Source organism: Callithrix jacchus, chromosome 7 (genome assembly GCF_049354715.1).
Source record: "Callithrix jacchus isolate 240 chromosome 7, calJac240_pri, whole genome shotgun sequence".
Classification (NCBI taxonomy): Eukaryota; Metazoa; Chordata; class Mammalia; order Primates; family Cebidae; genus Callithrix; species Callithrix jacchus.
Genome location: NC_133508.1, coordinates 50,459,933 through 50,485,876, shown reverse-complemented (window position 1 = coordinate 50,485,876; position 25,944 = coordinate 50,459,933). Strand labels below are relative to the sequence as shown.

At 51.4% G+C, this 25,944-nt stretch overlaps 1 protein-coding gene and 1 pseudogene across 7 annotated transcripts in view; both read left to right on the top strand.

Moving 5' to 3' along the window:
• The window catches only part of DHRS3 (dehydrogenase/reductase 3), a 56,087-nt gene extending 47,752 nt beyond the window's left edge, over positions 1–8,335 (top strand). For 6 of the 7 annotated variants that reach the window (XM_078330403.1, XM_078330404.1, XM_002750297.6 and 3 more), the window contains 2 exons: positions 3,349–3,474; positions 7,820–8,335. In XM_078330403.1, the coding sequence (XP_078186529.1) occupies positions 3,349–3,474; positions 7,820–7,904 (211 nt within the window). In that variant the 3' untranslated portion in view covers positions 7,905–8,335. The remainder of the gene's footprint in view (positions 1–3,348; positions 3,475–7,819) is intronic. The other variant, XM_009000423.5, reaches the window with a different exon arrangement.
• Positions 6,261–6,361, top strand: LOC118143507 (U6atac minor spliceosomal RNA; annotated as a pseudogene).
• Positions 8,336–25,944: the final 17,609 nt, after the last annotated feature.

Below are 25,944 nucleotides of genomic sequence, written 5' to 3'. Positions count from 1 at the left end.
TCCCAGCACTTTGGGAGGCCAAGGTGGGTAGGATCATCTGAGGATGAGAATTTAAGACCAGCCTGGCCAACAAGGTGAAACCCTATCTCTACTAAAAATACAACAATTAGCCAGGCATGATGGTGGGTGCCTGTAATCCCAGCCACTCAGGAGGCTGAGGCAGGAGAATCGCTTGAACCCGGGAGGTGGAGGTTGCAGTGAGCTGAGATTGTCACACTGCACTCCAGCCTGTGTGACAGAGCAAGCCACTGTCTTAAAATAATAATAATAATAATAAAACAGTATCCCCTTTTCGTGGGTTAGGTGAGCACCTGTGTGTGAATCATCTGGCCGTGCCTGGAGAGTAGCGAGCACTTGGTGAATATTAGCTACCTGTGGGTAGCTACCCGAGGGCTTGACCAGAAGAGTAGTAGAAGGAAGATGGTACCAACTCCCATTTCCTAAAAGAACAAAACGTGAATAAAAGCACTGGTTTCCTCCTATAACCATGCTTGGCAGCTTCCCAGGGTTAAATGGGTTAAATGTGAAGACATGCTTAGGACAAAATGGATAAGTTTCTCAGCAAGACTGGCCGCGTCAGTGGATGTCGTTGTTTATAAATTGCTATTTATTTAGCCTTTTTTTTTTTTAAATTTTTTTGAGACGAAGTCTTGCTCTGTCACCCAGGCTGGAGTATAGTGGCGTAATCTTGGCTCACTGCAACCTTCGCCTCCCAGGTTTAAGCAATTCTCCTGCCTGTAATTCGAGTAGCTGGGATTACAGACGCCTGCCACCATGCCTGGTTAATTTTTGTATTTTTAGTAGAGACGGTGTTTTGCCATGTTGCCCTGGCTGGTCTCGAACTCCTGGCCTCAAGTGATCCACCCACCTCAGCTTCCCAAAGTGCTGTGATTACAGATGTGCGCCACCGCGCCTGGCCAATTGAGCCTCTTCTATGTTCCAGCCATTGACCTGTCTGCAGCCACTGGACACTTTACAGTGGCCACTGCATTTGGCCCACACAGCAACCCTGCAAGAAAGCTTTTATTCCCATTTTACAGATGAGGGAAATGAGGCTCAGAGAAGCAAGGTTACCTGTCCAAGTTTGCACAGCTCTAAACTGGCTAACTGAGCATGCTTCTTCCAGGAATTGGCACTGCTCCCATGAGAGTTAATAGCTCTGCCAGTTCCGTGTGGAGAGGAAGGAGAAAATTCTATGTGCAGACGTGCCTGAGGCCTCCTCTGTTGGCTTCCCTGGTGGGAGTCTTACCAAGAAGGATCTCCCTCAAGCCCATGGACTTTGGTCTGTCCATCCTGCCTTCCCTTTCCCAAGAGACCGGACAGGCCACAGGTGGAAGCCAGACAATCCAGACTGCCTGTGACCCCTGTAGGACTCCAGTATCAGTGAGCTGCCTCAACACGCTTATCTCTGCAGAACCACAGAGGCCAGCTCCTCTTGACCACAGGGCTCTGGGCCTCTCAGAATCACCACTGGGGCCAGGCGCGGTAGCCAGGTTCATACCAGTAATTCCAGTGCTTTGAGAGGCTGAGGCAGGTGAATCACTTCAGCCCAGGAGTTGCCAGCTTGGGCAACATGACAAAACTCGGCCCTACAAAACAGATATAAATTAGCTAGGCATGGTGTGTGCACCTGTAGTTCCAGCTACTCGGATGGCTGAGGTGGGAGGATCACTTGAGCCCAGGGAGGTCAAGGCTGCAGTGAGCTGTGATCATGTCACTGCATGCCAGCCTGGGCAACAAAGCGAGACCCAGGACTCAAAAGTAAAAATAAAGAATCACCATCGTGATGACAAAGGAATTACAGGTCAGGGGATGAGATCCATGTGTCCTCTGAGGCCAAGACCATGCTGGGAGTCCAGGGGCTCCCTGCTGCTCGGGAATGACATCAAACCTGGGCGATTCATCACCTTAATCTTCCTGGTGCCACAGCGGGTCACAAGCTCTTTGTGGGATTGGGTCAGAGCCAGCAACATGAGCCCTGCACCTATAGACCCAGGAGGGGCAGGAAGAAGAGTGAGCAAAGAGGACAGAGCATTGGACTGGTTTGAATCCTAGGGTGTCCCTCTGACTCAATAGAGCCTCAGTTTCCTTATCTGTAAATTGGGAGGATAATCTGCACCTGAATCTGGCACTGAGGGAACATCATCATGGTTTGGGTCTAGGGTCACATGCTTCTAAATAGTCATGAGAAGCCCCTGATGTTTGCTTATGCAATCATTCATTCATTCATTTAAAAATCTCATGGAAAGCACTATGCAAATGTTTGAATGAATGAATGAGTCAATCAGTGAGTTAATGAACCAGCAAACTGAGCCAGAGACATTGCTAGCCGAGCCCTTGCCTCCAGACAAAATGAGCAGGACACATTTGGAAAGCAGCAAGTCGTCAGTGTGTTCAGTCTGTGAAGTATTTATTGAACACCTACTATGTATTAGATGCTGTGCTAGATGCTGGGGATGCAACAGGCAGCAGGACCGACGAGGCCCTCACCCTCAGGGAACTCGTAGTCTGATGGGGGAGACAAGCCACCGACAAGAAAACAACCCAACAAGCAAGGCCTTCCTAGGTGGGGTGAGGGTGATCAAGGACATTAGCAGGGGACGAAAGCGGAGGTCACTTTCGGTGGACTGGCCTGAGGTGCCTCCCAGAGGAGGAGCTGGGAGGAGAAAGCCAGACCATTGAGAGAACTGGCAAAAAGCCCTGACCCAAGAGTGTGATGTGACAAGAATAGAGATGGGTGGTGGCTCACGCGTTTAATCCCAGCACTTTGGGAGGCCAAGGCGGGTGAATCACAAGGCCAGGAGTTCAAGACCAGCCTGACGAACATGGTGAAACCCCATCTCTACAAAAAATACAAAATTAGCCAGGCGTGGTGGTATATGCCTGTAATCCCAGCTACTCAGGAGTCTGAGGTAGGAGAATCGCTTGAACCCAGGAGGTGGAGGTTGCAGTCAGCCGAGATTGCACCACTGTACTCCAGCATGGGTGACACCTGAAGGAGCAGAGTGTAGGGAAGAGGAAACAGAAGGACAGGCAGGGCCGGGACTGCACAAGGCCGTGGAGACGCCAGGCCCTGGGGTGCTGAGAACGCTTGGGGGCTTGGGAGAATGGGTCCCCAGTAGGTGGGCTAGAAGTCCTTGATTCAAGAAGAGACCCCTGGGTGCCTGGAGGAGTAAGAGAATGTGGCACTCCTGATGAGTGTGGGGTAGAGGGAGTATTCCAAGCAGGCCTCAAGTCTCTCAGGTAGGAAAGGTCAAAGGGTGACCCACACATGTCAGCCTCATAGAGGCTTCCAGATAAGCACATGCCTCTCCAGGAGAAACCCACTGTGTCTCTTCCTGTGTTCAGGTTTCCCAACCTCTTTCCCCCGTTGAAACCAGAGACGGTGGCCCGGAGGACAGTGGAGGCCGTGCAGCTCAACCAGGCCCTCCTCCTCCTCCCGTGGACGATGCATGCCCTCATTATCTTGAAAAGGTATGGGGCTGGGAGAGAATGCTCTGGGTCAGGGGAAAGTACGCATGTGATCAATTAGTCATGTCTGCTGTGGGCATGAGCATGAGGAGCGGCGGCACATCTGCTGTTGATGTGCTTACATGCAGCAGCAGTTCTCAAACCTGTTAGTCACAGGGCCCCTGTGAGTTTTAAAAAGTGTGGAGGAGGCCGGACGCTATGGCTCACACCTGTAATCCCAGCACTTTGGGAGGCCGAGGCAGACGGATCACGAGGTCAAGAGATCGAGACCATCCTGGCCAACATGGTGAAACCCTGTCTCTACTAAAAATGCAAAAAAATTACCTGGGCATGGTGGCGCACACCTGTAGTCCTAGCTACTCGGGAGGCTGAGGCAGGAGAATTGCTTGAACCTGGGAGGCAGAGGTTTCAGTGAGCCAAGGTTGCGCCACTGCACTCTAGCCTGGCGCCTGGTGACGGAGTGAGACTCTGTCTCAAAAAAAAAAAAAAAATGTGTGGAGGAACCCAAAGAGCTTTTGTCAGTGTGAGTTGTATCTTCACTATTTACTGTATTAGAAATTGTGGGTATCCACAATTATTCTAACCTGTATTAGAAGTTGCCAGGCATGGTGGCTCATGCCTGTAATCCTGGCACTTTGGGAGGCCAAGGGGAGCAGATCATGGAGTCAGCAGGGAGACCATCCTGGCTAACATGGTGAAACCCTGTCTCTACTAAAAATACCAAAAAAAATTAGCTGGGCGTGGTGGCACACACCTGTAATCCCAGCTACTTGGGAGGCTGAGAAAGGAGAATCGCTTGGATCCAGGAGGCAGAGGTTGCAGTGAGCCGAGATCTTGCCATTGCACTCCAGCCTGGGCAACAAGGGCAAAACAACTTCTCAAAAAAAAAAAGAAAAGAAAGAAAGAAAAATGAAATTAAAAGCCAGAAGAATGTTATAAGATGTATACATTTATTTATAATGTTTATTCATTTATAAATAGCCATGATAAACCCATTACTTTAATATAAATTTATTTTTATGGCAACTAGTTCTATATTCTAAAACAAAAGAAGTATAGTCAGGAGTGACATTGTTTTACATTTTTGCAAATCTCTTTGTTTGGTCTAATTGATGACAACTGGATTCTTACATGTGCTTCTGATTTCAATTCATTGTGATATCTTGTGTCACAGAGCCTCCAGAAAATTCCACCATTCACTGAGAATGAAAGTGAAAAAGGCAAATAACATCTTAGGATTATTATAAAAACAATTTGACCTCACAGACCCCTGATGAGATCCCAGGTACCCCCAAGGGTTCCTGGACCTCACTTTGAGAACCACTGTTCTAGAGCCTATTGGACATAGTCCCTGCCCTCAGGGAATTTACTGTTACAGGAACAGGGGATCTCGATGCCAAGGGCTCAGAATTCACAGAAGCGTCATAGTGCCAGTCAGGTGGGATGTAGCAGGGCAGAGCACTTTGGGGAGGTAGGCTTCATAAAGGAGCAATTCCTCCTCCAGAATTTGCCTGGCATTCTGTTCCCCTAGAACTTTCCAGACTTTGTGCAGCAAACCCTTCCCATCCCAGTCCCACACTCAGTCTTCTCCGGCCTCTTAGTACAGCAGGAGAGCCTCGTCCCTGGAGCCACAAGTGACCATGGGTTCTTGGCTCCCCTGGGGCTCCGGCTCCCGACCCCCACCTGACTGAGCCCCTCTGACCTGGAAGGCCTTTTCAGGAAGGGAAGCCCCCAAGTGCCAGGCTGGCTCCTGCTTTCATGTGACACGCATTCCCAGGAAAGCCAGCTTCTGCCCTGGCTGCCGGGACATGGTGAACCCCAGCTGAGGGGCTGCCCCAACACATGCAGGGCACAGACACCTTGAAACCGAGGGGAAAGACTGATCGCCATCCTCCTCCAAACTCAAAGCCCTTTCAGCAGCACAAAGATGGGGGTGCCCAGGGGCATCCAGGCCATGCCCCAGCTTCCCTCAGTCCATCCTGACCTCGGGTCTGAGACGCTCCTCGGCCATCTCTAGGAGCCCCCAGTTGATCAGGGGCCCAGGTCCTCACCTAGGCCAGGCTGCCACCCTCCACCTCAAGGGAGCTTCTTAGCAGCCTTCCAGAACTTTCCAGAGAAAAGTTGGTCTAGAACATCTCAGCATTCTCCATAGTAGCCCTCAGCCTTCATTTTCCAACCTAAACTACTTTTCAACAGGAAGCAGGAGCCATCCCCTCCCCATTCCCCAAACTGCATCCCTCCTCACCACCCCCAGGAAGTCTTCCAGATTGCTCCAGCTAGAAGTGAAACTTTTTCATCTCATACTTAGAGTGGGCCTTCAGTTTGATTCACCAAATAGCATAGGGCGGGCCCATGCAAGGGGCTAGGGATCAGAGATGAACTACCCGCCATGAAGGCCCCCACAGGCTTGACAGGTAAATAGCTGAGTACTACACCAGGGCTTGCTGGGGAAGCTCCAGGGCTCTGGGTTCCATGAGGAGAAGCCTGAGGGTGAGCCCAGGACATTTCCCCAGAGGATGTGACACCCAAATTGTACCTGATTCCTCAGATCCACACTGTAACCTTTATGGAATCAGTGGCAGCTGGGATCGATGGATCTCTGAGCTGCCTATGGGCACTAAGATGCTAAGAGCTTGGTTTTGTATTTTTAGTAGAGATGGGGTTTCACCATATTGGCCAGGCTGGTCTGGAACTGCTGACCTCACAATCCACCCATCTCAGCCTCCCAAAGTGCTGGGATTTCAGGCGTGAGCCACCGCGCCTAGCCAAGAGCTTGGTTTTGAAAGTGTGTGTTGTATGAAGGGACAGAAGGTCAGCACTACCCCTGACAAGGAACACACACAGGTTAAGGCATTGCCACCTGCTTAGTGGCATCTAACTATCATTTTTTAATGGGTACAAAAAATAGACTGAATAAGAACAAATCTTTGATACCATAACAGGTGACTATAGTTAATATTAATCTAACTGTACATTTAAAAATAACTAAAAGGGCCAGGCACGGTGGCTATACCTATAATCCTAGCACTTCGGGAGGCCAGGGCAGGCAGATCACCCGAGATCAGGAGTTCGAGGCCAGCCTGGCCAACATGGTGAAATCCCGTCTCTACTAAAAATATAAAAATTAGCCAGGCATGGTGTCAGGTGCCTGTAATCCCAGCTACTCAGGAAGCTGAGGCAGGAGAATCACTTGAACCCAGGAGGCAGAGGCTGCAGTGAGTCAAGATCACACCATTGTACTTCAGCCTGGGTGATCTGTCTCAAAAAAAAAAATAAATAAATAACTAAAGGAGTATAATTGGATTGTTTATAACATGACAGATAAACACTTGAGGTGATAGATACTCCATTTACCCTGTGATTATTATACATTTGCATGCCTGTATCAAAGTATTTCCTGTACCCCATAAATATAGATACCTGCTATGTATCCACAAAAAAAAAATTTCTTTAAAAGAGCTCTGTTTTAGGATCTAGGAAAAAAAATTAAAAATTAAAATTAAAAAAAATTTGCTCTGACCACCCACCCTCTGCCTTTTAAAAAAAAATTTTTTTTTTTTCGGAGACAGAGTTTCACTCTTGTCACCCAGGCTGGAATGCAATGTCGTGATCTCGGCTCCCTGCATCCTCCGCCTCCCAAATCAAGCAATTCTCCTGCCTCAGTCTCCCGAGTAGCTGGGATTACAGGTGCCCACCACCATGCCCGGCTAATTTTTGTATTTTAGTAGATCGAGTTTTGCCATGTTGGCTAGGCTGGTTTCGAACCCCTGAGGTGATCCACTCACCTTGGCCTCCCAAAGTGCTGGGATTACAGGCGGGAGCCACCACATCTGGCCTTTTTTAAAAACAATTTTCGAGACAGGGTCTGGCTGTGTCACCCAGGCTGGAATGCGGAGGTGTGATCTCAGCTCGCTGCAACCTCTGCCTCTTGGGTTCAAGCCATCCTGATACCTCAGCCTCCCCAGTAGCTAGGACTATAGGCACATGTCACCATGTCTGGCTAATTTTTATATTTTTTGTAGAGACGGGGTTTCACCATGTTGCCCAGGCTGGTCTTGAATTCCTGGGCTCAAGTGATCCGCCCACCTCAGCCTCCCAAAGTGCTTGGATTGTAGACGTGAGCCACTGCGCCCAGTCTCCCCTGCCTTTTTAACAGCTGCTTATCCACTTACGTGAAAGCTCTTCCCCTGGAGAAGGTGGAATTTTGGGGAGAAACTGGTGTGTGGCCTGGAGGGGTGGGGAGCACTTCTCAGAAACAACCCTTTACTGCCCCGTCTCATGTGGCCACCAGTGACCGAGCCCCTGGATCCCGCTGTGCTGACATCTTTTCTTCCTCCCACTCCCCCAGCATACTCCCACAGGCTGCACTCGAGGAGATCCACAAATTCTCAGGAACCTACACCTGCATGAACACTTTCAAAGGGCGGACATAGAGGCAGGATGAAGACATGCTCGAGGAGCCACGGAGTTCAGGGGCCACAGCACCTGGGCACACACCCAAGCGCCTGTCCATTGGCACACTTCTGCTGGGTGAGCAGGACAGCTCCTGTCCCCGGCAAAGAAGCCACCTGCCCCCAGGCCAGTCCCAGGACCTTTGCACAGGACTGATGGGTATAACTGACCCCCACGGGGAGGCAGGAAACCAGCCAGCAGCCACCTCGACACTTTTGTACATTTCCAGTTCTGTAGAGTTTATTGTTCAATTGCTTCTCAAGTCTAACCAGTCTCAGCAGTGTGCATAGACCATTTCCAGGAGGGTCTGTCCCCAAATGCTCTGCCTCCCGTTCCAAAACCCACTCATCCTCGGCTTGTGCAAACTGGTTGAACGGCAGGAATGAAAAATAAAGAGAGATGGCTTTTGTGAGTTTCTTTGTCCAAATCTTTGGTGATCAGTTGGGAGGGAGCTAGTCCCAACCACAAAACTCCATCCTCTGAGAGAGAATTGGTGTATTCAGGTCCCCAGCTGCCAAGGGTGGAGAGAAGGGGGCAGAAATCAGGAGAGAAAGTGGAGCCCAGGCCCAGGGGCAGAGGGAGGTGCAGGGTTCCTTGCCAGCTCTGCCAGGCTCCTCCCAGTAGCCATGGGTTGAGGCCACTTTGTCTCCCCGGTGTGACCTTTATGAACCAGTCTGCAGAGAACCAGCCACAGCTAGAGATGCTTTCTGTCCCGCCATGCCACCACCAGCCCCCAGGCCATCAACTCAGGAGAGCAGAACCAGTCTTTACAGAGCACCCACTGTCCACCTAGGGTGTGCTTGGTGCAGAGAGGGGAACGGTGCTAAGAAGAGTACAAGAGGCCAGTAATTTGCTTGGGAAAGGATCACACATCACCAGAAACGCAGCAAGAACTCGCCATAAGGCCAGTGCCGAAGGGTGCTACAGACCCAGTCCCAATTTGATCACAAGGACAGATAGGGAGAGGTCTGGAGTGGCAGAGGAGATTGACACAAGCTCCATCCATGGTGCAAAGTCATGACCAAGAAGACCTGGCAGCGATGCCCCCTGCTTCCCCTGGTGTGTGCGCTCCCTGCTGCCACAAGCTTAGTAAACCTCACCTTGGGCAGTGGGGAAGAGAGTGGGCTGCATCATTTCATATTAAGTGGCCTCCATTCACACAGCTCTTGCACGTCGGGGGCAAGGTGGCAGGAGGGGAGCAGTCAAGGTTCCCGGGAGACGAAGAAGGTCATGGCTCTCTGACCCAACCCAGGAGCTGCCCCAAGAGTCACATAGTCTTAACCTACATGCAAACCTCAGGCTGCACCCTTCCAGCTTAGAGGATATTAAATACGGCTCAGGTGATCAGTCTGGTCTATGTGCAGAAATGCCATATTATAGCCATGCCTTTTTTTCTTCTGACACGGGCTCTCGCTCTGTCGCCCAGGCTGGAGTGTGTAGCAGAGTGGCACAATCACAGCTCACTGCAGCCTCAACCTCCCAACCTCAAACAATCCTCCCACCTCAGCCTCCAGAGTAGCTGGGACTGCAGGTGCACACCACCATGCCCAACTGTTTATTATTATTATTATTTGTAAAGACAGGGGTCACGCTATGTTGTCCAGGCTGGTCTTGAACACCTAGGCTCAAGCAAACCTCCTCCCTCAGCCTCTCAAAGTGCTGGGATTACTGGTGTGAGCTACCACGCCCCACCTGTAGCCACTCTTGATTGAGTACCTAGATTGGAGGCCGGTCCCCCCGGCAACACATTTCAATTCTTCATTATCCATGCCACTTGGCAGCAGCTGAAGACCAAAACACACACACACACACACACACACACAACTTTGAGACTGCTCTGGAGACTTCCAACATCTTTGATGTGGAGCAGCCAGGATGTGACGCCCAAATCTCAGTGGCATCCAACAGTGAAGGTTTCTGCCTTATTGTTGCTACTTGTCCTTCAAGAATGACTACAGGTTCTGCTCCGTGTCATCTTCGCTCTGAAACTCAAGCTGCCTAGGGGCCTCTGTCTGGGAGGATGCCTTGTGGCACGGGGTAGACATACCTGTTGAACTGTGCGCTGGCTCTTGAAGTTTCTGCCTGGAAACAACACTGTCACTTCTGCTCAAAGGTTGCAGCTCACTGCAACCTCCGCCTCTTGGGCTGGAGCAAGCCTGCTATTAACAGCAGGAAACGTAATCGTGCGTGGAGGAGCAGTCGCTAGTTCTGAAGCAGGCTGCCACGCTGGGGAAGAAGACGTCATGAGCAAAATCAGAATATAGGTTGAGGACATAGGGAAGCCATGCATGACTCCCAACTGCAAGCTCAAGGACATAGTGACTTTTGGGAGGGCACAGAAGGTGCTAAGCAGTGCCCTAAAGAGGCAAGTGTCAGCCAGGTGCGGTGGCTCATGTCTGTAATCCCAGCGCTTTGGGAGGCTGAGGTGGGTGGATCACCTGAGGTCAGGAGTTCGAGACCAACCGGGCCAACATGGTGAAAGCCCATCTCTAAAAAAAAAAATATACAAAATATATATATTTTGTATATATATATACAAAAATTAGCTGGGGGTGGTGGTGCTTGCCTGTAATCCCAGCTACTTGGGAGGCTGAGGCAGGAGAATCACTTGAACTCAAGAGGTGGAGGTTGCAGTGAACTGAGATCATGCCACTGCACCCTAGCCTGGGTGACGGAGTGAGACACTGTCTCAAAAAAAACAAGAGGCAACTGTCAGGGTTCACCTCACACTAAACTTTTTTCGGATCTCACTTTGTGGCCCAGGCTAGAGTGCAGTGACGTGATCATGGCCACTGCAGCCTCCACCTCCCGGGCTCAAGCAATCCTCCCACCTCAGCCTGCAATCCTCCCACCTCAGCCTCCTGAGTAGCTGAGACTACAGGCATGCACCACCACACCTGGCTCACTTACTCACTTTTTGTGAGGACAGGGTCTCGCTATGTTTCCCAGGCTAGTCCAGAATTCCTGGCTCAAGCAATCCTTCTACCTTGGCTTCAGAATGGCTTCAAGAAAGGAAAGCTGGGAGTACAGGTGTGAGCCACTGCGCCCGGCCCACACTAACCTTTGGGAAGGTGGTATTATGAAGCCCATTTCTTAAATGAGAAGACAGATTCAGCAGGGGAGACCCTTCTCAGGTTAGTGGACCTATCAGCAGTGCGGCCAGAATTTTTTTTTTCTTAGAGATAGGGTCTTGCTCTGTTGTCCAGCTGCTGGAGTGCAGTGGTACAACCATAGCTCACTGCAGCCTAGAATTCCAGGGCTAAAGGGATCTAGAACTAGAGTTTGAACCCAGCTCTCTGACCCCCAAATCCCCTCGCTGACTGCAGCACAGGTGACAGCAAATGACAAGGCTCCAAGCCTGGACTCCACCGGTCCTTGAGGACATGTTATGAAAGTGGGGTGGGGTGGGGTGCTAAAGGGATCCTCCTGGGATGTCCGCACCCACCTATCGTCCCACCTTAGGGTGTCTAAGTGAGAGCAAATGCCTCTCACTGGCTCTCCCAGGAAACAGATTGGGGATGAGCACATCTCAGTGGGCAGGAATAAACGAGGAGGATGAAGTGGGAGTTTTGTCTGCTGAGTCCTGATTTTTCTGTCCATCCTTGAGCTGCAGACAGATTTGTGTCCTCATGGTGTGGCCCCAGCCCAGCCTTTTGGAGAGGATTTGACTCTTGAGTTTTCCCTGAAATTGCATTTGGCCTGTAGGCCAGGAATGCAGCAAGGATCCCTGAAGTCTGATTGGACCTCAGGAGTTGCAAGCCCCGCCCTCCCCAGTGCACTGAGAACCAATCACTGTCTTGGCAGAGTGGAAACCTGGCTTCCCAGAGCCCCAGAGGCTTCTAACAGCAGGGCAGGGCCTGGTCCTACCCCACCCCCTCCCTCTTAGCCAGGAGCTTTCAGTCTTTTTCTGGATCTCTTCCCAGAGGAACCAAAAGAAAGTGCTGGGCAGAATCCCAGGAGGCCCCATTCTGGTCCCTCTCCCAGATGGTTTGGCTCTCAAAGAGCCTTGAGAGTGAGAGTGGAGAGCTAATTCTGTCCTTAACTTGGCCATGCAAAGAAGAGTGACAAGTGCCAAATCCCCAAGGGGCAGGATGGGGCAGGCCAACCCTGGGAAGGGGACTCGGGTCCTGGGAAATAACCTCGTTGCTATGCTTAGGGTTCCTCCCTAAACTCAAGGAAAACCAGGCTGGAGGTAGAGCTCCAGCCCAGGGGGCACCAGACCCAAGCCCCATGCTGGCACCATTCCTGAGGCCTGGGCTGCCTGGCCTGCTGAATGGTCAGGAATTGAGTCTTGTGGCCCCTGCCCTGCTCCTGGGACACAGAATGCTTTGATAAATGGACTTTCTTCTTCTCGGGCCAAACTGAGGTCCGGGAGGGACCAGGGTGACAGAAAGCTCCTGGGCAGATCACATGGTGAGCCCTACCTGATAAGGGAGACAGCCCTTTCCCCTGGGGATGTCCCAGTTCAGTGGGGACCAAAAAAGGAGCCAGGTAACCAACAAAGAAACCCTTCTGCCCCAGTCCTGATCAGCACAGGGGAAGAAGATGATTGTGGGTGGTGGGCAAGGAGGTAAGAAGCAACCTCCACCCGCTACAGCACATCTGGGATGTCTGCCACTCAGGGGTCTTCTCTGATATTCAGGAGGGGCCTTCCAGGAGAAGCAGGTCTGTGATAAGAACCTGGAGGTCTATGCCTGTGAAGAGGGCTTCTATATACGAGCACCCCTCACTTAAGGAAAAGCCAGAAGGTGACAAATCCCTCGTATTAGTCCATTCTCACACTGCTATAAAGAACTACCTGGGACTGGGCAATTTATAAAGAAAAGAGGCTTAATTGCTTCATGGTTCCACAGGCTGTACAGGAAGCATGGCCAGGGAGGCCTCAGGAAACTTAAAATCATGGCAGAAGGCAAAGGAAAAGCAATCATATCTACACATGGCCAGCAGAAGACAGACAGAAGAGGAGAGTGCCACACACTTTTAAACAACCAGATCTCATGAGAACTTACCCACTATCAGAAGAATAGAAAGGGAGAAATCTGCCCTCATGATTCAATCACCCCCCACCAGATCCTTTCCCCAACAATAGGGATTACAATTCAACATGAGATTTGGGTGAGGACACAGAGCCAAACCATATAATTCCATCCCTGGCCCCTCCCAAATCTCATGTCTTTCTCACATTTCAAAACCAATTATGCTTTCCCAACAATCCCCCAAAGCCTTAACTCATTCCAGCATTAACGCAAAAGTCCAAATCCAAAGTCTCATTTGAGACAAGGCAAGTTCCTTCTGCCTTTGAGCCTGTAAATAAAAAACAAGTTAATTACTTCCAGGATACAACAGGGGGTGCAGGCATTGGGTAAATGCTCCCATTCCAAAAGAAAGAAATTGGCCAAAACAAAGGGGCTACAGGCCCCATGCAAGTTGAAAACCCAGTTGGGCAGTCATTAAATCTTAAAGTTCCAAATTATCTCCTTTGACCTCTTGTATCACATCCAGGCCACACTGACACAAGGAGAAGGCTCTGATGCCTTGAACCTCTCCACCCCTGTGGCTCTGCAGAGTACAGGCCTGAGAGCTGCTTTCATGGACTGGTGTCCAGTGCCTATGGCTTTTCCAGGAGCATGGTGAAAACGGTTGGTGGATCTACCATTTAGGGGTCAGGAGGACAGTGCCTCTCTTCTCATAGCTCCACCAGGCAGTGCCCTAGTGGGGACTCTGTGTGGGGGCTATAACCCCACATTTCCCCTCTGCACTACTATAGCAGAGGTTCTCCATGAGGGCTCCACCCCTGCAGCAGACTTCTATGTGAACATCCAGGTGTTCCATACATCCTCTGAAATATAAGAAGAGGCTCCCAAGCCTCAACTCTTACCTTCTGTGCACCCACAGGCCCAACACCACATGGAAGCTGCCAAGGCTTGGTGTTTGAACCCTCTGAAGCAATGGCTCATTGACCCCTTTTAGCCACAGCTGGTGCTGGAGCCACTGGATGCAGAGCATCATGTCCCAAGGCACCAGGGCTCTGGACCTGGCTCACAAAGCCATTTTTCTCTCCTAGACCTGCAGGCCTATGATGGGAGGGGTTGTGCAAAGATCTCTGACATGCCATGGAGGCATTTTCCCCATTATCTTGGCTATTAACATTCAGCTTCTCTTTATTTATGCAAATTTCTGCACCCTTGAATCTCCCCCTCAACACACACCAAAAAAAAAATGATTTTTTTGGCCAGCCATGGTGGCTCACGCCTGTAATCCCAGCACTTTGGGAGGCCAAGGTGGGCGGATCATGAGGTCAGGAGTTCGAGACCAGCCTGACCAAAATTGTCAAGCCCCATCTCTACTAAAAACACTAAAATTAGCCAGGTGTGGTGGTACATGCCTGTAATTCCAGCTACTAAGGAGGCTGAGGCAGGAGAATCACTTGAACATGGGAGACAGAGATTGCGGTGAGCCAAGATCACACCACTGCACTCTAGCCTGGGAAACATAGCAAGATTCCATCTCAAAAAAAAAAAAAAAAAAAAGAGGGGTGGGGTTTTCTTTTCTACCACATGGTCAGGCTGCAAATTTTCCAAACTTCTATGTTCTGCTTTCCTTTTAAATATGTTTTAATTTCAGACCATCTCTTTGTGAACACATATGACCATATGCAGTTAGAAGCAGCTAGGTCATATCTTGAATGCTTTGTGGCTTGGAAATTTCTGCCAGTTACCCTAAATCATCTCTCTCAGGCTCAAAGTTCCACAGATCCCTAGAGCAGGGGCACAATGCTGCCAGTCTCTTTTCTAAATCACAGCAAGAGTGACCTTTCCAATTCCCTATAAGTTCCTCATCTCCGTCTGAGACCACCTCAGCTTGGACTTGACTGTCCATATCACTATTGGTATTTTGGTCAGAACCATTCAACAAGTCTCTTGAAAGTTCCAAACGTTCCCTCATCTTCCTTTCTTCTTCTGAGCCCTTGGAACTATTCCAACCTCTGCCTGATACTCAGTTCCAAAGTCATTTCCACATTTTCACGTATCTTTATAACACTTCCCCACTTGTCTGGTATCAATTTTAGTACCATTCTCACACTGCTATGAAGAACTACCTGAGACTAGACCATTTCTAAAGAAAAGAGACTTAATTGACTCACAGTTCCACAGGCTGTACTAGAGGCATGGTGGGGGAGATCTCAGGAAACTTACAATCATGGTGGAAGCGTGAAGGGGGAGCAGGCACATCTTCAGATGGCAGCAGGAGAGAGAGCAAAGGGGTAAGGGGACTACACACTTTTTTTTTTTTTTCCGAGACAGAGTCACTCCGACAACCAGGCTGGAGTGCAATGGCGTGATCTCAGCTCACTGCAACCTCCACCTCCCTGGTTCAAGCAATTCTCCTGCCTCAGCCTCCTGAACAGCTGATACTATAGGTGCATGCCACCACTCCTGGCTAATTTTTGTATTTTTCATAGAGAGGGGGTCTCACTATGTTGGCCAGGCTGGTCTCAAACTCCTGACCTTTTGATCCACCCACCTCGGCCTCCCAAAGTGCTGGGATTACAGGCATAAGCCACTGCACCAGCCAGAGCTACACACTTTTAAACAACCAGATCTCATGAAAACTCTGGGGAACAGCAAAGGGGAAAGCCATCCCCATGACTCAAACACCTCTTACCAGGTCCCATCCCCAATTCAACATGAGATGTGGGTGGGGACATAGAGCCAAGCCAAATCATCCCTCAACCCAAAAGGAAGGCTCGGGGGCATCCCTGGCATGCTGACCTCCCTGAGAGTGGGGCTGACATGCTGAAGTGATTTACAGATACTTGTTACCATACAGCTCTCCATAAATGAGGGTTACTCACTGTGAACCAGAGCTGGCTCAGTCTGGGCCAAGGGGCCAGTGCCTCTGTGCTGTACCAGGTCCAGCCCACACCCTCACCTCTCACAACTCCCTGAGACACTCAGTTCCCAGCTGCACAGCAGCCCTGGTGCTCTGATGCCCTCCCAGAGTGCCCCAGTTCTCCCAGACCCACCAAGATGCCAGGGGACTCCCCAGGAGGTAGGAGGCCCTTATATTTGGAAAGAGGAAATTTACACTCTGGATTTCCACTGGTCTGGGTTCACATCCTGGTTCTACCACCATTTATTGTGATGTCAACTTTGTTCACCTGCAGAGCAGAGGTGACGCTGGTCCCCACCTGCCTCTCAGAGCTGCGGTAAACATCCAGTGCACATGGGATGTAAGAAGGCCCTGTGGGCCCGGGTGCAGTGGCTCAAGCCTGTAATCCCAGCACTTTGGGAGGCCGAGGTGGGTGGATCATGAGGTCAAGAGATCAAGACCATCCTGGTTAACATGGTGAAACCCCATCTCTACTAAAAATACAAAAAATTAGCTGGGCATGGTGGCGCGTGCCTGTAATCGCAGCTACTCAGGAGGCTGAGGCAAGAGAATTGCCTGAACCCAGGAGGCGGAGGTTGCTGTGAGCTGAGATCGCGCCATTGCACTCCAGCCTGGGTAACAAGAGCGAAACTCCGTCTCAAAAAAAAAAAAAAAAAAAAGGCCCTGAATTTCTGAAGGCATGGTGTGATGCTGACAGCTCCCACAGCTCCCAGCTGACCCCCAGGACACATGGGGTCATGCCTTGGTTTGGCCTGTGATGGCAGCTCCTGCAAAGCCCAGCTGGTTCCCTTGTGATTGGGGCGGGATGGAGCTGTGGCTCGAACACACCAACATGGGCTGGGCACCATGGCTTAGGTCTGTAACCCCAACATTTTGGGAGGCTGAGGTGGGTGGATCACTTGAGGCCAGGAGTTCAAGACCAGCCTGACCAATGTGGTAAAATCCTGTCTCTACTAAAAATACAAAAATCAACTTGGTGCAGTGGTGAGCACTTATAATCCCAGCTACTGAGGAGGCTGAAGCACTAGAATCACTTTAAACCAGGCGGCGCAGGTTGCAGTGAGCCAAGGTTATGCCACTGCACTCCAGCCTGGGCGACAGAGAGCCTCTGTCTCAAACAAACCCAACATGGTGGTGAGTGGGGAGGGGGGCGGGTAGGGGAGGTCCCTGGGGACGGCAGAACAAAGGGGACCTGCAGGACTGGAAGTCTACATGGAAACGGGACTACGGTCCTCCAGCAGATAGCAGGAGGGCAGGATGTTTGCAGGACCTTTCTCTGCACCTCCCACCATCACTGGCTCTGGGCAGCCCCTTGGCACCCAAATCTCTGTGGCTCAGGAAGAGAATAAAAGAAGTTCTATAGAAGCCACTGCCGGGAGTGCCAGGATTACAGGCATGAGCCATTGCCTCCTGTCTTCTTTTTATATTTACCAGCTTTACTGAGATATAAGTCACACACCACTGTAGGATCACCACTACCCTGCCCTGCTGGGAGCTACTCCAGCACGCTGATCCCCTTGGGAGGCAGCAGGCCTCGGAGGTAGGGCTCTCAAAGAGGCTTCATCAGACTTGCTAGCTAGGAAGGCCTGTTTAAGGGGGGCCTGGGCTGACCCAGGAGGCTGCCCAGACAGTGCCTGGCTGTGTAACCCCAAGGGGTCACTGACTTCTCTGGGTTGAACTACTAGGAGCCCCTTAGCACCCCATCCCTTGCCCATCTTTCCCCTTGGGATTTGGACGACTCTCATGAGAATCATGAAAAAGCACTTTGCAAATAAATCGGCCCTGGCCAGTCATGGTGGCTCACACCTGTAATCCCAACACTTCAGGAGGCTGAGGCGAGTGGATCACCTGAGGTCAGGAGTTCGAGACCAGCCTGGCCAACATGGTGAAACCCCGTCTCTACTAAAAATACAAAAAAATTAGCCAGGCGTGGTGGCGCACCTGTAGTCCCAGCTACTCAGTAAGCTGAGGCAGGAGAATTGCTTGAATCTGGGAGGAGGAGGTTGCAGTGAGTTGAGATCACGCCGCTGCACTCCAGCCTGGGCAACAGAGCGAGACTTCATTTCAATCAATCAATCAGTCAGTCAACCAATCTGCCCTACGCAGGGCAGCTGGGCTATCTGTCCAGGTGTTGAGCCACAGTGAGGAAATATTTCTGAGGGTTTCTGGCATAGTGGCCATGTCATAAAGGTCAATGGGTTCCTTGTACATGATCAGGCTCCCCGACACCACTCCAGTAGTCTTGGCGGGTCACATTCCACGGTACAGGCGCTCTCTCTCCCTTCTGAGAAGATGAGAGCACCTGGGACTCCCTGCACGCACCGTGCATTCCCCTCCACCTGGAACTCTGTCTGCATCTTCTCCCATCCCAGCCCCACCTCAGACGTCACCTCCTGGAAGTGTACCAGCCAACTCTAGTGGCCCTGGGTTGCCCCATCTCAGCCTTTTGCTTATTTTATCCATCAATCATCTCATCACTTGCCATGATTACTTTTTATGTATTTTTCTTTTTATTTATTTCTTTTTTTAGAGATAGGGGTCTCACAATGTTGCCCAGGCAGGTCTTGAAATCCTGAGCCCAAGCAATCCTCCCTCCTCAGCCTCAGGATGACAAAGTGCCCGGATTATGGTAATGAGTCACTGCTCGTCTTATTTTTTATATTTCCCAGCTTTCTTGAGATATAGGTCACATACCACACAACTGACCTGTTGAAGCGTGCAATTCTATGGCGCTCAGCATATTCACAGTTACGAGGTCATCGCCATGATCATTTCAGGACATTTTCCTCACTCCGAAAAGAAACCCTGTGCTCGTTAGCAGCCTCTCTCCACCGTCCCCCAACTCAGCCCTTGGAAACCCCCAATCTGCTTCTGTCTCTATGGATGTGCCTGTTTCGGAGCTTCGTATACATGGAATCCTACAGCATATGGCCTTGCATGACTGGCTTCCTTCACCAAGCGTCACGTTTTTGAGGTTCATCCACATCGCAGCGTGATCAGGACTTCGTTCCTTCACGGTATGGCTCTGCCACAAGTTGTTCATCCATTTATTTGTTGCTATTAATGGATATTTGGGGCTATTTTTACCAATTACTTTCTTGCTCTGTCTGAGTCTCTCCCCATCTGGATCAGACACCCCAGGAGGGCAGGGGTGGCCACTTCTCTCAGCACCCGGAAGAGTGCCAGGTGTGAACAGTGACTATTTGCTGTCTGGACAAAGAGCAACAAATCCTTCTTTGGAGGTGGCCAGTGTGGGTGCTTTGTTTACCCAAAACACCCCATTTTCCCATGAACCTTCACATGGGCCCTTGAAAAAGAAAACCAACACAGATTATTCAGTATTCGTCATCTATATCAGCGTTTCCTCAACGGCAGCTCTGCTGGCATCCAGATGGGATTCTTCTCTGCGGTGGGGGCTGTCCCATTCCCTGTAGGGGTCTAGAAGCTTCCCTGATCTCTACTCTCTGGTTGCCACAAGCACCTTCCCCTCCCAATCTGACAATCAAAAGAGTCTCTGGACATTACCAAACGTCCCCTAAGGTAGTGGTCCCCAACCTTATTTGCACCAGGGACTGGCTTTGTGGAAGACAATTTTTCCACGGACCAGTGGTGGCGGGGATGGTTTTGGGATGATTCAAGCACATTACATTTTTTGCGCACCTTACTTCTATTATTATTACATTGTCGTGACACAATGTAACGATTATACAACCCACCACAATGTAGAATCAGAGGGAGCCCTGAGCTTGTTTTCCTGTATCTAGATGGTTCCATCCGGGATGATAGGAGACAATGACAGATCATCAGGCATTAGATTCTCATAAGGAGCGAGAAACCTAGATCCCGCACATGCGGGTTCGAGAATCTAATGCCACTGCTGATCTGGCAGGAGATGGCGCTCAGCAGGGATGCCAGTGATGGGGAGCAGCTAGAAATACAGAGGAAGCTTCGCTCCTGTGTCTTCCACTCACCTCCTGCTGTGCGGCCCATTTCCTAACAGGCCATGGACAAGTACCTTAGGACCCCTTACCTAAGGAGTTCAATCATCCCATCAAGAACCCCTGGTCCACACTCATTTTCTCATTTCTTCCTAACCCGGCGCAGTGGGAACTGTCATTATTGGCATTGAGTAGCTGAAGAGACTGAGGCCCAGAGAGCGTTCAGGGCCTGACCACAGAGAGGCCAGCAGCAGACCCGGAGGTGAACCGTCTGCCGTAGGGCTGGGCCCTTAGCCCGCCACGGGGGAGCCAGGAAACCTCTCTGGCTGTCCATGCAACCACTTGAATCTCTCCCTCTTTGGAGCTGGTTAGAAAACTTCACTCCACCCTCTTGGTGAGTTCCGCCAGCACTGCAGAATTTTCCAGGCTGCCTTCCCCCTTCCAGCCCGCAAATCCTTACCATTCCTTTCATTGCTCAGTATTCACAACACAAGGGAAATGAGCTGTTGGAGGAAGACACAAGCTGTGTTTGTTCCTTGGAACTGCTGCTGTGATGTAACTGGATCCTGCTTGGGAAGGTCACAAGGGGACCATGGGCAGAGCCCCAGCCTGGGGCCTGGCTGTGGGCACGAGAGGAGGCTAAACATCCCCGAAATGCCACTGTGGATTCCTCAGGCAATGAGCTTCTTGGTGGGGGTGGGTGGGGCTCTGGCCCAGACCACCCTTCTCAGCCATGCCAGGCCAACCTCACTTGCCATCCACATGGGCTGCAAACCAACTTGGCCAGCCTAGCTGAGAGCCACGGAGCTTGCAGAGAAGATTCCAGGTCCTGGCTCTGTGGGACCTGGAGCTTAGCCTTAACCTTAACTTAACCTCTGTGAGCCTCAGTTTCCTCATCTGTAGGATGGGACTTATAACCCTGTCCTCCATAAATTTGCTTGTGAAAATCAAGGGAGTAGGCTGGGCGCAGTGGCTCATACCTGTAATCCCAGCACTTTGGGAGGCTGAGGTAGATGGATCACAAGGTCAGGAGTTCAAGACCAGCCTGGCCAATATGGTGAAACCCTGTCTCTACTATAAATACAAAAATTATCTGGGCCTGGTGGTGGGCGTTTGTAGTCCCAGCTACTTGGGAGGCTGAGGCACTAGAATAGCATGAACCCAGGAGGCAGAGGGTGTAGTGAGCCAAGATCGTGCCACTGTACTCCAGCCTAGGCGACAGAATGAGATTCCGTCTCAAAAAAGAAAATCAAGGGAGTAATACATAAGGCATGCATGCTTGGTATTAATATCAAGTAAGAAATCAATAAATTTGTATTACATCTTCTATTCTATTACAATAAAAGTAATAATCCATTGTATGATTCATATGTGATAGACCCTAAGTTATATACATTTTATAATTAAAATTTCCCAGTATTTTACAGGAAACTGAGGTAGAGAGAGATGAAGTCATCTTCCCAGGGCTTACTTACAACTAGTAGCAGGTAGAGCTGAGAGTTGAACCTCAAAAGCTAGTTATGAAATCCTGTTTCTTTTCTTTTTTGAGATGGAGTTTCGCTCTTGTTTCCCAGGCTGAAGTTGGCAATGGCGTGATCTCAGCTCACCACAACCTCCACCTCCTGGGTTCAGGCAATTCTCCTGCCTCAGCCTCCTGAGTAGCTGGGACTACAGGCACGCGCCACCATGCCCAGCTAATTTTTTTTTTTTTTTGTCTTTTTAGTAGAGAGGGGGTTTCACCATGTTGACCAGGATGGTCTCGATCTCTTGATCTCATGATCCACCAGCCTTGGCCTCCCAAAGTGCTGGGATTACAGGCTTGAGCCACCGCGCCCAGCTGAAATCCTGTTTCTTAATCCCTGAGTTTTGTGATTTCTTGAATAAGAAGCCAACTATGTAAAGAGCCCTGTAACGGGTCTTGCCATTACTCCTCAATATCTGTATGCAGTCCAGGACCTGGCCTCTTCCCGCCCAATCCGTGTCAATGCTGCTGCCAGATTTCAACACACCCTTGCCTAACCATCTGCTGCCTGATGCAGGGGGACCAAGGTCTGCCTCAGATTGACTTCTGGGTCCCCTGTCGTTCTGTGATGAGGCATGGATCTCCATCCAGGGCTTGCTGGGGGAAGCCCTACCCTCTTAACTGTGGGCCCAGAGGAAGCAGAGCATCCACGTCTTCAGTGCTCCAGCCCTTCCTCAGAATACACACTTGCCCACCTTCTCTCCCTTTCCAGGCCCCAAGGCTTGGCACAAAGCAGTGCCCCCGGGTAGACTGCTCCCCTGGCCAATTCCTGGAGCCCCTAAAATGTGCCCAGCCCTCTGCCAGGTGCTTTGAGGGACACTTAATAAGAATGAGGCCAGGTGCAGTGGCTCACTCCTGTAATCGCAGCATTTTGGGAGGCCAAGGCGGGAGGAACATTTGAGCCCAGGAGTTTTAGACCTGGGCAGTGCAGGGAAACCCTGTCTCTACAAAAATAATTAAAGATATTAGCCAGGCATGCTGGCACGTGTCTGTGGTCCCAGCTACTCAGGAAGCTGACGCGGGAGGATCACCTGAGCCCATCACTGAGCTGCAGTGAGCCGAGATCATGCCATTGCACTCCAGTCTGAGCAACAGAGCATGACTGCATCTCAAAAAAAGAGAAATGAGTGAGGAAGTAGCATTCACAGGGTTCCTGCTCTGTGCGTGAGCAGCAGAAAACCAGCCAGGGGCTCAGCAGCCTCAAGTCAGGGACTCCCTCCCCAGGGCATCCTAGTCCCTGGCAAGGACACTGATGTTACCTGCAGAGTGTCTGGAATGGATGTAGGGAGCTCAAAACCTAGGCAGACCCCAAGAGATGCGGTCAGACCCCAGCCTGCAAATCCTGCCCTAGGCCGGTCTGGTGGGCGAAGATGCCCTGGCTGTAGCCCTCACCACTGAACCCTAGGAGACCCTGCTGGCCCTGGGTGCTCCCTGCTGCTGCCACCCCCACCCTCCCCACTTCTCCTCTTCCCTCATTGCTGAGTCAAAGGCTGGGGGAGCATCTGATCCATCGAGTCATGAGGATGCCCACGCCTTAGCAGCCAGGGGCGGGGAAGCAGGTACGGGGCCTGCTTGTCTCATGCTTTCAGTCAGAAGTTCCTCTGGAAACATCCCAAGCCTCAGACAAGGGCTGGAGCCCTGACCAGCAGACGGGCCCCCATGAGGGAGGGATTTATTGATTTATGTAACTGTAAAGCCAATGATCACCTGTTTCAGTTATCATGGCTGGATCCACGGTGTAAGCAGTGTTTCCAGGATGCAGCCAGGACCCAATTTCTCTTTCTCTGTCCTTCATGTCCACATCCTCTGGGCTGACTTCATCCTCAGACATCTTACTCTCATGATGACAAACTGGCTGCGTCAGCTCCATCTGACAGCCACCCTCCCAGGTACCAGGACAGCAGGAAGAGAGTCTCTCTCTAGTGATCCAGGGTTAGTTCTAATTGATTCTGATTGGCTTGAGTTGAGTCACATGTCTACGTATAAGCCAATCACAGCAGCCAGAGGAATACAATGCTCTCATTGGCCGGCCCTGAGTCTTTTGTCTCTGCAGCCAAGGAGGGAATCAGGCCGTGGAGACACCCGGGCTACAAGTTGGAGCAGGGAGGGTCCCTGGAAGCCCAATAGGATGCTCTTGCCAAGGGAAGAGTGAAAGGATGCTGGGTACTAAGAGCAATAGTTGTCACCAGAATGGCCATGGGTAGACTCCTTGACTTGCCCCTGGGCCTTTCTGAGTGACAGCTGGCCTGTGCTCTGACCGGTGTCCTGAGCTCCCGGGTCTCCATCCTCTCCTGATTGACAGTTGGCCAGCAAGGTGACAGGTCCTTGGCAGCCCCCTCCTGACTGCTGGCCCCACCTGACTGGCAGTCGGTGGGCATCCTGGTGGGCAGCTGGCAGTGTGCTGTTGGCAGCTGACCAGTTCTTCTGGCAGTCCATCGTGGGCTGCCGTGGGGCAGAGACAGAACCCTTGGGGTCAACCCCGTCTGGCTCTGTCTCTGTCTCTGCCCTTCCTTGCAAGAGTGGAATTATCCCTGAGAAAAATGGCAGCTAGAGGGGCTGGGGCTGGTTCTAAAAGCCCTTTGTCCTCACAGGGAGGCAGGAGCCCCTGTCCTGCCACAGCAAGAGGCCATTTGGGGCCAGCAGTGCCCTCTGGGAGCTGGAGCCAGTGGCCCTGGGGTGGAGGAATTCGGGAAATGTTGGAATGGGTGCCTGGTTTGTCCCTGCTCATTCAATGTCACTCTACTTCCAACAAATAGTTCTTAAAGGCCAACTGTGGGTCAGGCAGTGAGGGTGCAGCCGTGAACTTGGGCAGGGGCTCATGGGCACTGAGCTTTCAGAGGATCGTGAAGGGGGGGCATGATGCTTGTTAGATGGGGTGGGAAGGTCTTGGGGGAAGCGATGTGTGAGCCAGCACGCAGGTGAAGCTGGGGCGGAGGGGAGGGTGTGCCAGGCAGTGGAAGGCGGTGAGCAGCTGGAGTGAGGGCATGCAGGCCAGGGCCCTGGCTCGGGAGAGGCCACATTGAAGAGCACATAATAGGCCTTGCAGGGATTTCTGATCTTTTCCCAAGGGAGAAGTTGCCAGAGCAGGGAGGAGCCATGATGAGACCTGCATTTGAGAAAGGTAGTTCCGGATGCAGATAGGCTGGACTGTGGAGGACGCAGGCGGAAGCAGGGAGCCTGTTCACCATCCAGATGAGAGAAGAGGTGGCCAGGGTGGGAAGGGCTGCTGTAAGGAGTGGGCAGATCTGAGCAGGGTGACCAGGGCTGAAGTGGGGGCCTGGTGGCTGAAGGAGAAGGCTGGCACTATGGGGCAGGTGTCCGCTTCACCAGTGCTTTGTGTCTCATGCCAGTCCCCCAGGCCAAGAAAGCCCCTTAGGAAAAAGAATGGGTCCTGGTGCCTGGGCTGGGAGGGGCTGACAGGGCAGGGAAGAAAGGCCAGTCCTGGTAGGTAATGGGAGGCTGAGGGTGGGGTGCTGGCCCAGGGCCAGGGTAGGACGGGGGGAGCAGCAGGTCATCCCTCCACTGCAGGGACACGGCAGAGGGCTGAGGGCCAGCGTGTGTCATGGAGGACTGGCCAGTTGGAGGAGCTCCAGGGCCCAGACCTCAAAGAGCCAAATGTCGCTGTGATAACACCATGTGCTTCCATCTCGCTGTGATGCTTCCGGGGCGCTGCTGAGTTTACATCGTGTATTTCCTCCTTCCTCACTCCTGAGGGCGGGGCTGTGGCCCCTGCCTGATGAAGAAATCAGGATTCAGGGAGCAGCCAGCACCCAGACCCATTGTGGAAGAATGGGGTGGGACCTGGCCCCTGTCACCTGTTTCCAGAGCTGGGCTTCTGAGATGAGGCTGCCCTGCTGCAGCCTGGGGCCCCAGGGGAGGCAGGAACAAGATCCCTGGACACCACCATCCTTCTCCCAGCTCTTCCTCCCCTGAGCTGTACCCTTGTCTGATCTCTCAGCAAGTTCTGACAGTTCTTCCCTTCCCTCTTCCCTCGATCTCCCCTCCCCTCTGCCTCACCTGCACTTTAGGACAGTCTCCTAAGTGCCTCCATGGTGTCCCACTCCATGGACTCTGAGTCCCCTACCATGCAGCCAGGGAGTCCTTTCCAGAAAACAGACCTGACCATGCCATCCCTTGTGTAGAACCTTCAATGGCTCCCCATTGCCCACAGGATAAAGCTTATATGACTCTTCGGCAAGGCCTAAATGGCTCTTTCTGACCTGGTTTAGCCAATGAAGCTCCATCAATTTTGCTGGATGATTTTCCAGAGTGGAAGAAACATTACCTCCCTGGACGAGCATTAAAGAAAACCTTTAATTCTCACCAGTACGTGGGAGGATGGAGTCTCTCCTTTGTTTTTTGTTTTGTTGTTGTTTTTCCCTGAGGCAGAATCTGGATTCACCCAGGCTGGCATGCAATGGCGCTGTCTCAGCTCACTGCAACCTCCACGTCCCAGGTTCAAGCAGTTTTCCTGTCTCAGCCTCCTGAGCTGGGGTTACAGGCACATGCCACCACGCCTGGCTAATTTTTTGTGTTTTAGTAGAGACAGGGTTTCACCAGATTGGTCAGGCTGGTCTCAAACTCCTTATCTCAGGTGATTCACCCACCTCGGCCTCTCAAAGTGCTGGGATTACAGGGGTGAGCCCCCGCGCCTGGCTGGGAATCTCT